The sequence below is a fragment of the Salvia miltiorrhiza genome, chromosome 7, assembly GCF_028751815.1.
Source record: "Salvia miltiorrhiza cultivar Shanhuang (shh) chromosome 7, IMPLAD_Smil_shh, whole genome shotgun sequence".
NCBI lineage: Eukaryota > Viridiplantae > Streptophyta > Magnoliopsida > Lamiales > Lamiaceae > Salvia > Salvia miltiorrhiza.
The window spans coordinates 9,508,756-9,526,255 of NC_080393.1; the positions used below are offsets into that span (position 1 = coordinate 9,508,756).

The window sequence follows — 17,500 nt, forward strand, 5'->3', positions numbered from 1 at the left end:
GAGAAGTAGAAGGAAAGGTATAAATTAATGATCATATACACTCATACTATATATGACTTTTGTGTGATTAGTGAGAAATCTAAGACAAGTTTTGTTTGGTATGTGTAGTGGGTCATTCAAGAGCAACCTCCTTTCGATAAAAAATAGTTCATATCATACGTAAAGAAATATATTAAGAACTTGATCCCCAAGCTTCCTGAAGCCGAGAAACAAGAGCAGTTCAAAAAGGGTATTGAAGGAGTTACAACCTTGGAAGTGAACGAAGGTTGCAGCAGGAGATACAGAGGAACAACCGAACTTATTTGAGGCAACGAGTGCCGTTCTTTCTGCAGAACCAACCACCAGATCATATTTGTATATAAAATATATTGAGATCTCGTAGGATAATTAGTGTTGTAGGTTTCTCCTTCGAATTGGATTTGTATGTGTCTTCTCAGATTACTATGTGCCATTAATAAATACTCTATTCAGTAAGGTTGGAAATATATATATATATATATATATATATATATATATATATATATATATATATATATATATAAATTGAGGTATTTGTTACAAAATTAGGGATGTGATGAAAAATAAGACTATTTGTGAGGAATTTTTTACCTTACAATTATTTGGGTTTTTGTGATAAAAAATGACTATTTGTCACTATTTTTTTCATCATATAAGCATGACACTCTAATGTAAGGAAATTAAGTTTTCCTCACATAATACTATATGTGAGGACCCTGTCGTGACGACTATGTGACGAATTTTTTTCCCTCACATAGTCTTTTATGATGAAAATATGTACTTATGTAACAAAAAAATTTATTGCAAAAACTCATTTTTTTTTGTAGTGATAATATATATAAAATATATTTTAAATAAAAAACTAAAACATATTGTTTGACATATCGTATCATGTTTTTTAGAAAAATGACGTATTTACGTCTCCGTATCGTTTCCGTATTATGTATTCGTCCCCATGCTTCATAGAATTATTCTATTATTCAACTAATAAATATTTATCGTTATTTTCAAGCCTCGGCGGGTATCCGACGGGTAGTGAATGACGGGTATCCGACGGATAGCGACGGGTGGCGGGTATCCACGGGTCGCGAGTAAGGATGGCAAATAGTAGTATACAGGAAGTTAAAAATTTTCTCTAAAATTTGCTGAAATTTCGTGGTGATTTATTTGTTGGTGGTTTATTGCATTTAGTGGGTGGTTTATTGCAGGATGTCGACGCCGAGAAGTAGCTGCGCCCCTACCTCTCAAGCCTCGGCGGGTATCCGACGGGTAGTAGGTGGCCGATACCCGACGGGTGACGGGTATCCGCGGATCGCGGGTATAAGTAACAAATAGTAGTGGGTGGCAAATAATTTTTTCGAATATACATTTCGCTAAGTCATATTAACGATGAAAGTCCTCTTTAATTTATTTTTTCATTTTAGTTTGATGTGTAACGTAGACCTATATCATATTAACACATTTTTAGTAAATAATCTCCAAAATTTATAAATATATTAAGAAATAATCTTTTATGCTTTTTTTAATATAAATTATAACACTAAATGATACCCGTCGAAATTCGACGAGTTACACACTAGTCATCTATGACACAATTAGAATAAAAAACCGAAATATCCCCAAAATATTGAAAAAACTATAAAAAAATATGAAGAAAAAAAAAGAAATCAAATTATATTTAATATCAAATTGAATCATATTTTAATAGTGTTTTGATTTGGATCAGTTATTCGATTTCACATATCATTGGCATTATCAAATAAAAAAAATGGATTAGTCACTATTTTATGGGATATTCCCTAAAATAATAGATAACTTATTTTGTAGCTAGAGCATCCGTATTGGTGTTACATGATAGCTTACATAATAGCTTATTTTATGAGGGGGGATCACATGGTGTAAAGAGGTTGCATTGGAGTTACATGATAGCCTACATGATTTTTTTAGTTTTGATTTTTTCATTTTTCATTTAAGTTTAATTGCATAAATTTAAATCACACAATTTACTTCGAATTTAAATTGCATTAATTTTGAAATCCTAAAAATTACATAAAACTTAATAAAATAAAAACAAATCTTACAAATAACTATTCCGGCCCTAGAGGTCCAAAATGTGCCCAAACATGTTCCATCAAATCATATTGGAGCGCGGCGTGCAACTGTCTATCTCGGAGAAGGGTATCTCTTTGCACATATTCCTCGAAGGAAATTGGGGTTGCTCGACCACTCTCCGTCGAGTCACTCCTAGACGCCCCATGTCCCGCGTCGTCATCTGCTAGACCGGGGACGTTTAACACGTCCCAGCTCCGGCGCCGGTTGGGTGTAGATTTGAGCAAGCAATTGTTTCTGCAACTCTATCTCCTCCATGATCGCGTGAGCTACACCGTCGGATGAATCAGACGAAGAACCGTGGTCAGATTCCGCCATTGTCAGAAGAAAAAAGAAGAAAAGGCTTGAAAGGTGTAGATTGAAAGAGGAGAATTGTGGAGTGAAAGTGAGGAAGAAGAAGGAGGAAGAGAGAATATAAAGAGAAGAAAAAAAAATCGAACGGTCAAATTTGCACACAAACCGAGGCAGTCGAAGCTGCCTTCAAATTCAAAATTCAAATATTCTTTTTTTTTAAAGGCGCGAGTAAAACACGCGCCTATTTTCAATGGTCGATCGGGTACACGACAGAACATGTAGCCCTCGTGTAAGTGAGGGCTGCATCGACTTACACGATAGCAGCCTTACACGAGTAGGCTGCTATCGTGTAAGCGATGCGGATGCTCTTGGGAGTATAACTAAAGAGGCTCTCAATGAACTCTTTAACTTGATTAATGACATGTTGAAACAAAAAATGGAGATTCATCAAAATAAAATATAAAAACCTAGTAAAAAAAACTGTATGCATTTATATAGTATATACTAATAATTTATACCAATTGGAAAAATTATATTGAATTAAGTGGAAAAATAAAATAAAAAATAACCCACAAGACTAGATTTTGATTTAAAATATAAATCAATAACCCTTACAAAATTTCTCAAGACCAAATTCTCACTACATGTAAATGAATAGCCAGAAAAAGTAAAGATAGAAACCCTACCTCAGTCTCAGCTGCGCCGCATCTCTTTTTCTTTCGATTTAACCTTATTTTCTTCCGCCGCCATCTCCCCTCATCATATTTCCTTGTATAAAATGAGTTTTGCAGTTTGGTTTGAGATATCTAAGCTTCACGAGATGTCGAGAAGGCGGCAGCTGCTGCTTTCACGAAATTGCTGAGCTCTCTGGTCAAGATCCAGCCATATACACTGGTGCATTTTATCTGTTCGACGAAATGGTTCAAAGGTATGCTCGCATAGATTGCTTCTGCTGTTTGAATAGAGCTGATTTTGTATTTGCTATTTTATGCAGTTTTTTCAAGCGTTGTTACGAATCAAACGTGGTGGTGTTCACCAAGCTCCTCAATGGGCTTTTTTCTGGCAGTGGAGAAGTTGTTGAGAGAGAAACTGCGTGAGTATAATGAAGTTACATGTTGCAAAGCTGAGCATATTCCATCGTGATAGATGGGCTATGCATCAGATTTTAATGTTTGAGTGGCTCGAGAAGAGGTTGGATGCTCATTCAACGAGCTATGTTGATTCCCAACATAGTAACATACAGATTAATCTCTTCGAACAAGACCTGGTATCGCAAGTCGCTGGTGCAGCCGAATACAGGGCCCAACTATGCCAATGATGAATGATTTCTTGTGGATATGGCGTATTCTTTTGTTGCAAACATTCAAATTTTTTTTTCCGGATTTGATGCTCAACTCCGCGGATTGACAAATTAGTGTCAGTTTCTTCCGGCACCTCCGGTAGGAGCATACTTTTAAAATAGTTGAGATCGACTATTGAGAATTTGAGATAGTATCAGTTTCTTCAGGAGGGAGTGTTTGATGCATTTGAGATAGTGTCAATTTCTTCAGGGAGGGAGTGTTTGATGCTTCCAGAGGGATTGTACAATGATATAATGTAGCATTCATATTCTTAATTATGTTTTAGGTTGATTTTTATGTTATATAATGCTGAAACTGCGTTTAGTTGAAACTAATGCATTGCTAAGTTCTCATTATGTGATTTTGAAGTCTTACCCATTGATTGCAATAATTTCAATTAGTAAAGTGTCAATAGCATACAATCAGAATGAGTGAATTTTCTTTTATTCTTTATTCTGTCATCTATAGATAGCCTTATTCCACTCTAATTTTTTAAAGCTCTTACTATTATAAAATGGATTGAAAAATGGACTGAAGAATATAATATGGTTATATGGGACAAATGAAAGTTACTTTTGGGCATAGGCTTCTGCCTCGATCAAGGATATGGTTCGATCTTGGAGCTATTCATATTGTTCACGAAGACTCTTCAGGCTTGGATTCTCTTTGCCATGATTTTTATGATGCTTTTTTGCATGGTAGAAATACTATTATTTTAGACCTTTTTCATGTTCGTCGAGAAGCCAATAAGGCTACTTATTGTCTTGCGAGCTTTGCTACTTGGTCGGATGATGTAATTATTTGGAAATCAATTTTTGTTTGTCGTGATTTAATATAATTTTTCTCCTTTTTTTTCCTAAAAAAAATCTACATAAGCCTTTGACCACTTGCAAATAAAATTATTTTTATTTTACTCTACTTTTAATAACAACTAGTTCGGCCATGTGCTATGCACGACGAATATTGAAATTAAATAATATATTTAAATAAATAAGTATAAATATTAAAATGTAAATAAATACGAAATTTGTTTGATAAATAAAATAAAATAATTCACATCAATTACTCAATAAAATTTTGAATTAAAAAACGTAAATTTTTAACTCTGTATAAAGTGTAATGATAATTATAGTTATTAAATAATTTTAAATCATTTGATAATAAAAATTAACATTACATATAATTATTATTATTAAAAAGTATTATACGTCATAATAAATAAATAAATATTTTCATACACAAACAAAAATGATTCAAAAGGATTGCTTCCATGGATTGCTCTGCCGTTTGAATAGAGTTGATTTTGTATTTGCTATCTTAGCCCAACTTTTTCAAGCGTAGCTACAAACCAAATGTGGTAGCAATATTCACCAAGCTCGTCAATGGGTTTTTCTTGGCAGGCCAGGGAATGAATGAATGTATCTTAGATTCTGAAGCAGCAAAATTGTTGGAGAGAGAAATTGTGTGAGACTTAAGTGGCGTAAAATTCTAATTTCTAAATTAAGAAACTACCATTGAAGAAATTGAAAACTAGTTTTCACTTGGAAATCAAGAAACCAAGTGCAAAATTTTACCCTTTAAATTTTTTCTTTCTTTTTCCACATTTCTGACTTGACCCTTCAATACTATAAAAGTTTACATACATAACAGTGCATAGATAACGGTTTTTTTCAAAAACCGTTATGTATGAGCGCACTTTTAGGAATAGATAACGGTTTTGGAAAAATCCGTTATCTATGTAGTGTTGTCTATATGCATAGATAACGGTTTTTGAAAAACCGTTATGTTATTGCGTTATCTATTAGTTGCATACATAACAGTATTACAAAACCGTTAAGCCACCGTTATCTATGACCATCTTTTATAACTGTTTATTCATAACGTTAAAGAACCGTTATCTATGATCATCTTTTATAACGGTTTATTCATAACGTTAGAGAACCGTTATGTATAAGAGTCATTTACAACGGTTTTGGAATCGTTATGTTTGAGCGTATCTAAAAACTGTTATGTATAATTTTTTTTATTAATTTTTTTAAAATTATATTATATTATATTTAAAAATAACATTTAAATTGTTTATCCTAAAATCTGAATTTATTCCTAGATATAGACTTTGAAAAATAAAAAAAATCATAACATTTTTTTGTTTTATCATTAAGTAACACTTATATAAAATCTAAATTAAAAATCTAAATACCAAAAATTGAATATTAAAAGTGAAAAAAAAGAAAAAGGAATAGATTTTGCCTTAGGTTATTTCATTTCAGCTAACATTTTCGCGCCTAACATTTTCGTTCCTTTGCAATTTTCGTTCCTCTGCAAGTTTGGTTCCTCAAAATTTTCGTTCGTCTGCAGAAGGAGGACCGCCGTTCGCCCTTCCTCTGCCTGTTGCGCCGCCACCCCTGCTCGCCGAGGCGCCGCCCTTCATATGCTCTCAACATCTGGTCGCCGTCGTTCAGGAAATAGAGAAGCTGACGTCCGCAAACGGGGGAAGCTGACTTCTGCAAAAGGAGGACGGTCGTTCGCCCTTCCTCTGTCTGTTGCGCCGCCACCCCTGCTCGCCGAGGCGCCGCCCTTCATCTGCTCTCAACATCTGGTCGCCGTCGTCCGCCCTTTCGCTTTTCGTTGCGCCGCCGCCCATTCTCTTTTCGCCACGGCGAGCCCCTGCTTTGCTTTCTGCAGCGCCAGCGATTCCAGGTTCGATTGAACTAGGGCTTTTTAATTGTGAAATTAATAAGTCTCGATTGAACTAGGGCTTTATTTGTATGTTTACATTCTTTATTTTTGCTCCAAAGATGATTTGATTTATGATATCCTCTAGTATCCTTTTCTATTGATGACAAAGTGCATATTCCAATTTTAGAATTTGATTGTGACCTTTACCATGCTTGATGATATTTGGTTATCATGTTCTGTTGGAATTTGATGCTTTTGCTTCAGGTAATTGATGCATATGTTACTTATGCTTCAGGTAATTGATGCATGTGCTAAAGGGAATTTGGGCCGCTTTATAAACCATAGTTGTGACCCTAACTGCCGGACAGAAAAGGTATTACTGGAAACTTTACCTTTCTTATATGTGTTTTCTTCATATATTTCAGAGGTTCAGTATAATGTGAAAGGTTATGGATCTGTAAAAACTTCACCTATTTAGCATTACCTGAAACATTATTTGATTTGAGAAGATGTTGGACCTCAAATATTATTTAAATGCAGCCTACCATGTTGGTTTAGTTATTCGAGCTTGCTTGTACCTGTATTATTCGATGATCTTGCTGCTGGTTCCTGCAGGGTCATTGGGCCTGAAATGCCATCCGCTGACCTACTTGCTGCAGCAGCCAAGCTAACAGAAGCTGAAGCAGAACTAAGGTCTAGCTCATAGCTTTTTAGTTGAATGTAAAAGATTTCTATAATTCCTTTTCATATATTCTTTTTCATAATTTATATATTAAAAAGCTGAATCATCAGTCCACCATTGTAATTTTGTATTAATATATGGGAATGATCAACAGAGAGGCTGAGTTGGATGGAGACGACGATCTATTTATAGGACCTCCACCTCCTGCTGTTGTTAAAGAAGCTGAGTCTACAAATGAAGCTGAGCGTTTTGAGGAGGTTACTTTCTATTGTCCTTCCAGCTGACTTTATATAGTTATTAAGTTTTTGATACAATAACACAAACTCTTTGTTCATGTAAGTTGATAGCTTGTATTGCAACATTATTGCATAGCCTGACAGCTTTGCTATATGCTTAGATTACAAGAATAATTGGTGCCGAGGCAGATAGTCCATATGCTGGGTACTAAAGGTGGAACTGCAGTGCTTAGTAATTGCTTTCTCTTCACTTGGCCATTCTTGCATCTTTTCCTGCTCTATTGACTTGTATACATTATTTTTTTCTGGATGAAGTTGTTTGCTGATATTTTATTGTTTAGGTATTGGAAGTTGTCTCTAATGGTTCATCCTGACAAATCTTCTCATCCTCAAGCTCACCAAGCTTTTGTTAAGTTGAATAAAGCATTTAAAGATTTACAGGATAATAGACAGCAGATACCCAGAAAAGGCAACATCCATTAATGGCGTCAATGCAGAAACATTATACTACTCGTGGGAATCATGTCGCAATGTTTTCGCCTCTTTTTTGGGGGCCACAGCAGATAAGTAGAACTGCAGAAGCATTGCTCAAAAACATGTTCAAATTCTCCGAGGCTTGCTGAAGAAGTTGCAGTCATCTTTTGAGGTGCATTGGATGGGTCTGCTGACTAACAGAGTGGAGAGGCATGAAATCAAACCCGGGGATCATATCTACACTTACAGAGCAGTCTTCGCTTACTCTCATCACGGTTCCTAATTTTGAATTTTGCTCAGTTTGTCATTTCAATTTCAACTGCTTGAATTCTGATTATGCGATTCTCTTTCTCAAATTGACTCATTTCATTTGTAGTTTCATTTATTTCCCCCTCGAAATTGCGCATTTTAGTTCGTTTTTTTCCGATTGAGTAGCTATCCTCAACCAGCCAGATCCAAGGACACCAGATAAATGAGTTTTTGATTTACTTTTCACTGAGATGAAACATTGATAATGGAGATGCTCAGTGTTAAATAGACCAAATATGGCACAATTGAGCTGATTTTCAATTGCCAAAATGAATTATATGATGTATGATTTAGCTTCTCAATGCAACCTTAGTAGTTGACTAGTTGTACTGCTTCATACAGCATTTTTTGAGGAGGAAATTGTGTTAATGAAACAAATTTGTGTGCTGATAAGCTATTTCGAGGAAGAATTCGAATTGTTGGAGTGATGAGGATATAGCAAATTTGTGTGATGATAAGCTATTTAAGGAATATGTTAAGAGTCTTCTTATTTATCTGTTCTATCTATATATGAGGTGGCTGCAAAGACAGTGTTGGCTTCTCTTTAGCTTTTGCACGATTGTGTTCTCGACTCTCGTGTATCTTGTGCTCGATATGCTGTTGCGTTTAACTTACTTGTGCAGAGGAATACCTGCATTTTCCCAGAAATGAGTAGATATGGTGTGGCTTAGACCTTTTGATCTGTGATTGTGCAGGTATCTTTGTTGGGGGTAGCAAAGTAGTTCATTTCACCCGTGTTGGAAACACTTCCAGCTCGGACTCTGAAGTATACGACGAAGCTGAAGAATGCCCGACCTTTCCTGACTGCGGATTCAGGCAGCCGGATAGTGGAGTTGTCCTCTCATGTCTAGATTGCTTCCTCCGTAATGGCTCCCTTTACTCCTCCGTAATGGCTCTCTAATGGTTCATCCTGACAAATCTTCTCATCCTCAATGATGATGTATACTTGATATTTGGTTCATTTGTATAATAATGTATGAATTTTTTGGATGATATATAATATTGTTATCGTTGATTTTATCATTTTGTCGTTTTATAAAAATTGCAAAATTTAAAAATATACTACAATTATATAAAGTACAAAAAACTGTTATAAAATGTGCAAAAAATCGTTATGTATTCTAATTAAAGATAACGGTTAAAATCGTTATAAAAAGTGCAAAAATCGTTATAAAAAGTGCAAAAAATCGTTATAAAAAGTGCAAAAAACCGTTATGTATTCTATCAAAGATAACGGTTAAAACCGTTATAAAAAGTGCAAAAAACTGTTAACTATGATAAAAAAAAATTAATACATAACGGAAAAATCTTAATATATAACGGTGAAAAACCGTTATGTATTCTATCAAAGATAACGGTTAAAACCGTTATAAAAAGTGCAAAAAACTGTTAACTATGATAAAAAAAATTAAAAAAAAATTAATACATAACGGTGAAAAACCGTTATGTATAACCTTTATAGATAACGGATGCGTATTGTTATGTATGACGCATCGTACCGTTATCTTTGCTACTATACATAACGGTTTTGAAACCGTTGTGTATGACGTATAGAATAGATAACACCACTATACACAACGGTTTTTTAGCTCATAAATAACGGAAAAAATCCGTTATCTATGAGCGTTTTTCTAGTAGTGCTTACTCATTTCTCATTTACACTACAAAAGAAGAATAATATTATCACATTATTTCTGGAGGGATAATATTATTCTTCCTTTGTAGTATAAATGAAGAATGAGTAAGGGTCAAGTAGAAAATATGGGAAAAGAAAGGAATGATTTAAAGGGTGAAATTTTATTTATCCTTCCTTTTTTCATGATAAATTTACAAATAAAGAGAACGCACCCTAAAAGTTAAAAGTTGATTTATTATTGAATTAAATGTTAGATAAAAAAGTGGGCGAGTTGCAAGAGTAATGTAACCCAACCCAAATGAAACCCACGCCCACATTCATTATCCATCTAGGAGAGAGCCACACTTACCTAGGGGTGAGCATTCGGGCGGGTTGGGTTGAAACCGAACCGTTTCGCCCAACCCGAACCCAAACCGCCAACTAAAATTTCAAACCGAACCAAACCGTTTTACTTGAAAAAACCGAACCAAACCGAACCGTAAAATTTCGGTTCGGTTCGGTTCGGTTTGGCCTAAAACCGTTCCAATTTTTTTTTTATTCAAAAACCGAGGTTGCAAGGCAGGGACGACGGGTCGACGACGCAGGCTTGGGCCACGGCGTGGGGCGGCGAGGCTCGGTCAGGCCTAGGCGACGGCGTCGCGGGATGGCTGGGCGACGCCGTGAGTCTCGCGACTGCTGCCTGCTGGGATCTGGGCGGGCGACGGGCGTAGCGGCGGGGAACTCTACTGGACGAAGAGGCGGCGCCGGCAGGCAAGGGTCGGCGATTGTTGGTGGGGATGGCAGTCGCCTTCTGCCAGAATGGGGTGGGGTGGCGGTGGCGCTGCGGCGGCCCGACGGGAAGTGGGAGGAGGGAGCCCTAGAAATTGAAACTTGAATAAGAATTGCAATGGGGGGAAAGGTTAGGGCGGCTAGGGCTGAAAGTGAAATGAGAATAGGGTTGAAAATTTTCAAATCAAACCGCACCGTTTTCACTACAAAAACCGAACCAAACCGCCCGGTTTGGTTCGGTTCGATTCGGTTTGGCGGTTCCGGTTTGGTTTTGCTCACCCCTACACTTACCTATCCCAAGCCCAAATCCCCAACAAATCAAAACTTCTATTTTTGGTTTTATTTTTATTCTTAATTCTGAGGAGAATGTATATATATTAATTTTAAAATTATGTACAATGGTTGATTTTATATAGTATTGGCATTTATGGAAAGAGCTAAAAATAAAAAATGATTTTGAATAAAACTTAGAAATTATTTTTAGTGCTTATAATATGAAGTTTTACGACAGATTCATTACTTTGTCAGATAAATTTTTGCATTAATAATTCTATAACACTACAAAAAAAACGCGCAAATAGCGACGAAAACTACCGACGGCGGCGCCGCCGCCGGCAATTACCGACGGCACGGCGGCGGCAAAAACGGCGACCCGCCTTTTGACTATTACCGGCGAATTACCGACGGCAAAACGGCCGCCGCTAATTAGCGGCAGTTACGCCGTCGCTAATTTAAATATATATTAATATACATATATATTATTTATTACCGACGGCATTTGCCGTCGGTATTTACCGGCGGCAATCGGCCGCCGCTAATCGCCACCGCCGGTGACATCCGGCGATAGCACAACCGCCGTCCGGCCAACGTTACCGACGGCATTTTTCCGCCGCTAATTACCGACGGCAAATGCTAATTACCGACGGCAAATGCCGTCGGTAATTAATTTTATTTTTTTAAATTTTTTTTTTAATTTTTTTTAAATTTTTTTTTTATTTTTTAATTTTTTTTTAATTTTTTTTTTATTTTTTTTTCATTTATCATCTAATAAATTGATCAAAGATAAAAATACAAAAACATTGAAATCAAATATATATTGAAATACAAGTGAAAATTTAAACATTGATTATTACTAATCTAATATTATTACTAAGAATTCAAGATTCTTAGTAAGAATCTTATAATTATAACTTAAGAATGTTAATTTGATTAGTGATTCACTCATCAATCATCACTAATCCAAGATTATTACTAAGAATTCAAGATTCTTAGTAAGAATCTTATAATTATAACTTAAGAATGTTAATTTGATTAGTGATTCACTCATCAATCATCACTAATCCAAGATTATTACTAAGAATTCAAGATTCTTAGTAAGAATCTTATAATTATAACTTAAGAATGTTAATTTGATTAGTGATTCACTCATCAATCATCACTAATCCAAGATTATTACTTAGAATTCAAGATTCTTAATTAGTAAGAATCTTATAATTATAACTTAAGAATGTTAATTTGATTAGTGATTTACTCATCAATCATCACTAATCCAAGATTATTACTAAGAATTCAAGATTCTTAGTAAGAATCTTATAATTATAACTTAAGAATGTTAATTTGATTAGTGATTCACTCATCAATCATCACTAATCCAAGATTATTACTAAGAATTCAAGATTCTTAGTAAGAATCTTATAATTATAACTTAAGAATGTTAATTTGATTAGTGATTCACTCATCAATCATCACTAATCTAATATTATTACTAAGAATTCAAGATTCTTAGTAAGTAACTTATAATTATAACTTAAGAATGTTAATTTGATTAGTGATTCACTCATCAATCAACACTAAGGTTATGAATGGTGTATAAACTAGATTGATAAAAAAAAAAAATTCAAAAATTAATAATAAATTAATTAATAAATATTTTTCCGACATAAAAATAAGAACGGAAACGAGCCCAATCCGTAATTAACAACATTTTTTGTATATCATCTCGACATATTCTAAGGTTATGAATATATATGATATTGTATATTGAAGTAGACTTTAAATGAATTAATAGATACTATATATATCAATAATACGAGTGTTCTGTACTGGTGACCATTCGAAAAGAACTTCAAGGTTAAGCGTGCTTGACTTAGAGCACAACTAAGATGGGTGACCGACTGGGAAGTTCGTCTAAATTATGCTATACTGTATAAATACCGAAATAAATTGTGGATATACAATAAAATAAATAAATAAATAAAATAAATAAATAAATAAAATAAAATAAAAAAAATAAATTAAAAAATATTACCGAGGGCAAATGCCGTCGGTAATGCCGTCGGTAATTACCGACGGCATTTTGCCCTCGGTAATATCGTGAACAACTCCGGCGTGTGCGCCACCACCGTCCGGTGGAAATTACCGACGGTGATATCGCCGCCGCTAATTACCGACGGCAAACGCCGTCGGTAATTTTCCGGCAAGTCTCCGCCGTTCAACGGCGGTATTTAACGGCGGAAATGCCGGCGGCTTCGCCGCCGTTAATTGCCGGCGGCGGCCGATCGCCGTCGGTAATGGCGTTGCCGACGAACCGTTTAGCGACGGCGAGTTGCCGCCGGTAACGCCGCCGGTAACATTATTTACCGGCGGCCGTCTTTTGTTACCGACGGCATTTCGCCGTCGGTAATCAACGATTTTTTTGTAGTGTAAGAAGCAAAAAAGTTTAATTTTAAGATTCATACATTTTTTTTTACAACGAATTCATATATATTTCAGATAAAATTCATGAGTTCATAGTTTGTATTTTTTTTAAAAAGTGTTTGTAGCGTAATCCTTCCCTTATGTTTATTATATCCCTAATCAAGACTTTGGTCTTCAATTTTCTCAAAAAAAAAAGACTTTGGTCTTCAATATAATTATTCACAATTTAATACACATCCCAAATTTTGGCATTTCTTACCTCAGCACTAATCACCAGGATTCTAATCAATATTCATTACTATTATTCAACGTCATTATATAGGCAAACACATCTTATTCCGAATGTGATTTCCATTATGCAATTAATTACTAACAAATTACCTCCCGAGATTGTGAGACACCAACATGGAAATCAAATCATAAATTAATTAGTATTTATATCAATCTCACCAACTACAAAAACCGCATATATATATATATATATCAATTAACAAGTGAAACAAAACTCATCAAGAATAATAGAAATGGAGAGGAAAAACACACAAGTGATTATTGTTTTGGCAATTTTGATGGTAATGTTATGTATATCTTGTGCAGTAGCAGAGAGAGAACTGATCGCCGTAGGTCAGTGCATCAGCATCTGCGTCTCGCGCTGCAAAGGCTCACCGAACTACGACCGATGCTACAACGGTTGCGCCCGCGGCTGCATACCTGCTGCCACCACGTCCTCGTTTTATTGCAACCTCGGCTGCTCCCTTCATAAATGCGGCAACGCTGCCAATGGTTTGTTTTTTTTAAGACAATCTGCATTTCTAGCCTTTCTCATATAGCAAAAACAAATTATAGTCGTGTAGATAAAAATATGAAAATAATAACCATTTTTACTATTATGCCCTTACACATTTATATGAATTTTGTGTGTAATGAAAATTCATATAAATAACATATATAGCTAGCACACCTACACACTTATACGAATTGTGTGTAACCAAAATTCGTGTAATAGTATAAATAACAAGGTACAATAGTAATAAATTACTATTATATTTATATTTTTATCTACATGACTATAATTCTCTCTCTCTCTCTTTTATTCTTATTCTTGCAAAGTTTGATATTTGACAAATTTATTTCTGATATAAATATTAACATTTGCAGATGCAAATCAGTTGGAGAGTTGCTTGGATGAGTGCTCTAAGGTTCAATGCAAAGAATAATCATTATCAGGAGCTGGGCATGAATAAATGATATGGATTTTATTCTGGAATGTTTGAACCAATTGATGTGTTTAATTTTTTAATGATATTGTCACCGTTGAACAATTTGGACGCATTCTTTTTACATGTTTCTATTGGATGGTGGAAAATGCTAATGAACACAAATTAACCGAATTATTCACTCTTTAGCAACGAAAACTTAACAAGATATTTGCAAAATGGGCGAGAGAATAATAAAGGAATTATTCACCTGAATTGATTTAAGTGTTGGAATTTAATTTCTCCAATATCTTTCACCCGCACGACTCTCCAACTCCCAGCCCATGGAAATACACTATAATTATTAATTAATTGCTAAATTATACTCCCTATGTCCCACAAATTTTGATGCAATTCTTTTCGGCACGAGAATTTAAAAGTTGAATTTTAGTATTTTAAGTGTATAGATAATAAAGTAGAAAAATGATAAAGTAGAAGTGTGTAGATAAGTAAAAAATGATAAAGTAGAAAAGTGTAATTAACAACCCTTTTTTTTGGCTAATTCTTACCATATTTAAAAACGCTTTAACATTCGTGGGATGGCCGAGAAAAGAAATTGCATCAAAATTCGTAGGGACGGAGGGAGTAATTATATATTAAACTATAATTATTGATTAATTAAGACGATGAAGCACGGTCTGTTGGTAAGACGCTTCTTCTCCAACCAATATAGGTCGGGGGTTCGAGTCAGCTAGAGTGTGAGTGTGTTTTTCCTTTCTTTAGGTAATAACAATTTTTTTTTAAAAAAGTTAATGATTAATTAAAATCTAACGCATTTGCATCCATGCAATATATGAAAAATAATTTTATGATTGCTTATATGTGTGTGTATATATATGTTCAATTGTCGTATAAAAAAATTATAAATACAATAAAAATATAATTTTATTAGAAATATTAAAATAAAATCTCATAATTACATAATTAAATGCATATTTGAATATTAAGTATAGTTAGTTTGTTTGTTTCAATTATTAGAACATTAATATTTAAAATAAAAAATACGTAACTAAAATAGTAAACATGTATACATTACAACATATATACAATTCAAATCATTATTTTTTTCTCAATCAAGAATCGACCTGAAATAAAATTTGACAAATACATTTTAACTATATATGTTGAGCTGGGTTTTCAGCTTAACGGAAAATCCTAACTAAAAATGAGATTCAAATGGGCAGCCTTTCGGTGTATTGAAAATGAGCTAGGTTGTGTGCGTGTGTTATCCAAGCGGTAAGGGGTTAATGCCTAAGGCCAAAGGTTTTGGGTTCAAGTCTTTTGTGACGCGGCCATTTATTTTCTTTATTTAATGTTGTAAATTTATCAAAAAAAAGAAAAAGAAAAAGAAAATGAGCTAGGTTACATTTACAATAGTACATCCTATTTATAGAGTTTACAAGAGGGTTAAAATAGTCAATTCAACTATGCCCACAAAGGGGTAATTTAGCATTTACAAAATATTCCTTAATCAGTTAAATAATTATTTTCAATAGGTCTCAACCTGAATAACTAAATTATAAACATGCAAATTATCGCTAAGATAATTCACAAGAAATGAGCACCATGAATTGCAAATAAGAAACTGAAAGGCAAAATGGCAAACCCTAGAATCATGAAAGAAAATTAACCTGACATAATCAAATAGCAATTGAAAAAATTAAATTAAATAGGGTAAATATCACTTTTTGGCCTATTGTTTGATCGTTTTCTCAAAAATATCTCATCCTAAGCATAATTACAAAACAATACCTATCGTTTCATTTTTTTCTTATTTATGGCCCGCAAAAATTTTCCGACGACCGATATTTGACGTGTTCCGGTCAAGTGCCATGTCATTAGTACACGTAAACATTAAAAAATAAAAGAAAAAACAGCAAATACACTTAAGAAGTAAAAAATAAAAGAAAAATAATGAGTAAGCAAAATAAACACTAAATACATATAACGGTTCATCTTCAAGATAGCTTTCAAAATTACGGGACTCTTTTTCGCGCTTAATTCCTCCATAATTTTCAACCCTACCTCCGATCAACACGGCAGCGGGACACCTCTGTTGCTTCCCCTTCCACTGTCGATTCCTCTCTCCCCCGCCATCTCGTCCGTCGATTATTCCCTCCTCTATCGTCTTCGGTAAACTTGCCATCTTTGATTTTATATTGTTAACAGAAATTTAAAGTTTTAAACTATGATAGTACAACTCGGAGATAAAAAGGCTTCCTGATTCATAGAGAGAGGGAGAGAGTAGATGGTTTGGAATTGAATATATATATGGACACGTATAATGTCACCAACAATTGGAAGCCAACTCCACCAGTGTCAACTCAGACGAATCCAACTTTACAACCTCCAAGCAAAGCTTAGTTCTTTGCTTTCATGTACATATATATATATATATATATATATATATATATATATATATATATATATATATATTATTTTCTTTGCTTCCTTTTCTTCTTCTTCTTAAAACTGCATATTTGATATTAAGTTCAATTGTCGCGGGCAAGATTTGATGTTGGTTAGTGAAAGTGTGTATTTTTTATGTTGAGATTCTAGCATGGATGTTCAGTATCACGAGGTTGGTTCTTTTTTTCTTTTATTTTTTTAGTCTTAGAGTGAAATATATTTGAAAAAAACGCTCAAACGATGCGCCAAAAACTGATATTAACCAATTTTTTTTATTTTTTAATGTTGATGTGTACTAATGATATGACACTTGGCCAGAACACGTCAAATATCGGTCGCCGGAAAATTTTTGCGGGCCATAAATAAGAAAAAAAAATGAAACGATGAGTATTGTTTTGTAATTATGCTTAGAGTGGGTTATTTTTAAGAAACACCCAAACGATGGGCCAAAAAATGATATTTACCCAATTAAATAAAACCCGGAAATAATTCAGTGTGACAAACTTGAATCTTTAATTCTTGCAGAAAATAAATCTAAATTATGAAAACTGATAAAACAATAAATTCTAAAGCTAGAGCATGAAAATGGTGGG

General features: G+C 34.3%; 2 protein-coding genes and 3 long non-coding RNA genes across 5 annotated transcripts in view; all 5 read left to right on the forward strand.

Annotated features, from left to right (window-relative positions):
- The window catches only part of LOC130992417 (uncharacterized), a 2,256-nt gene extending 1,782 nt beyond the window's left edge, over positions 1-474 (forward strand). Inside the window, exons 1-2 of the long non-coding RNA XR_009091284.1 lie at positions 1-17; positions 109-474. The exon at positions 1-17 is cut by the window's left edge and continues 1,782 nt beyond it. This is a non-coding gene — a long non-coding RNA (uncharacterized LOC130992417). The remainder of the gene's footprint in view (positions 18-108) is intronic.
- Positions 475-2,422: 1,948 nt separating this feature from the next.
- LOC130992418 (uncharacterized) lies at positions 2,423-4,117 on the forward strand. The gene is made up of 2 exons (XR_009091285.1): positions 2,423-3,349; positions 3,416-4,117. It is a non-coding gene; the product is annotated as an uncharacterized LOC130992418 (long non-coding RNA).
- Positions 4,118-7,045: 2,928 nt separating this feature from the next.
- On the forward strand, positions 7,046-7,731 carry LOC130992419 (uncharacterized). The gene is made up of 3 exons (XR_009091286.1): positions 7,046-7,133; positions 7,277-7,379; positions 7,520-7,731. It is a non-coding gene; the product is annotated as an uncharacterized LOC130992419 (long non-coding RNA).
- A 140-nt stretch (positions 7,732-7,871) lies between these two features.
- LOC130993789 (protein LEAD-SENSITIVE 1-like) lies at positions 7,872-9,042 on the forward strand. Its single transcript, XM_057918826.1, has 2 exons — positions 7,872-8,107; positions 8,837-9,042. The coding sequence occupies exons 1-2, from the start codon at positions 8,014-8,016 to the stop codon at positions 9,040-9,042; spliced, it is 300 nt and encodes a 99-aa protein (XP_057774809.1). The 5' UTR covers positions 7,872-8,013.
- A 4,719-nt stretch (positions 9,043-13,761) lies between these two features.
- On the forward strand, positions 13,762-14,527 carry LOC130992420 (protein TAP1-like). Its single transcript, XM_057917043.1, has 2 exons — positions 13,762-14,025; positions 14,401-14,527. The coding sequence occupies exons 1-2, from the start codon at positions 13,767-13,769 to the stop codon at positions 14,457-14,459; spliced, it is 318 nt and encodes a 105-aa protein (XP_057773026.1). The 5' UTR covers positions 13,762-13,766; the 3' UTR covers positions 14,460-14,527.
- The last annotated feature ends 2,973 nt before the right edge of the window (positions 14,528-17,500 follow it).

Excerpts from the sequence above, each read along its gene's own strand:
- LOC130993789 (XM_057918826.1), top strand. The coding sequence starts at position 8,014 with ATGGGTCTGCTGACTAACAGAGTGGAGAGGCATGAAATCAAACCCGGG. Across the intron at positions 8,108-8,836 it reads CTTCGCTTACTCTCATCACG|GTATCTTTGTTGGGGGTAGC; the intron begins GTTCCTAATTTT and ends GTGATTGTGCAG.
- LOC130992420 (XM_057917043.1), top strand. The coding sequence starts at position 13,767 with ATGGAGAGGAAAAACACACAAGTGATTATTGTTTTGGCAATTTTGATG. Across the intron at positions 14,026-14,400 it reads ATGCGGCAACGCTGCCAATG|ATGCAAATCAGTTGGAGAGT; the intron begins GTTTGTTTTTTT and ends TAACATTTGCAG.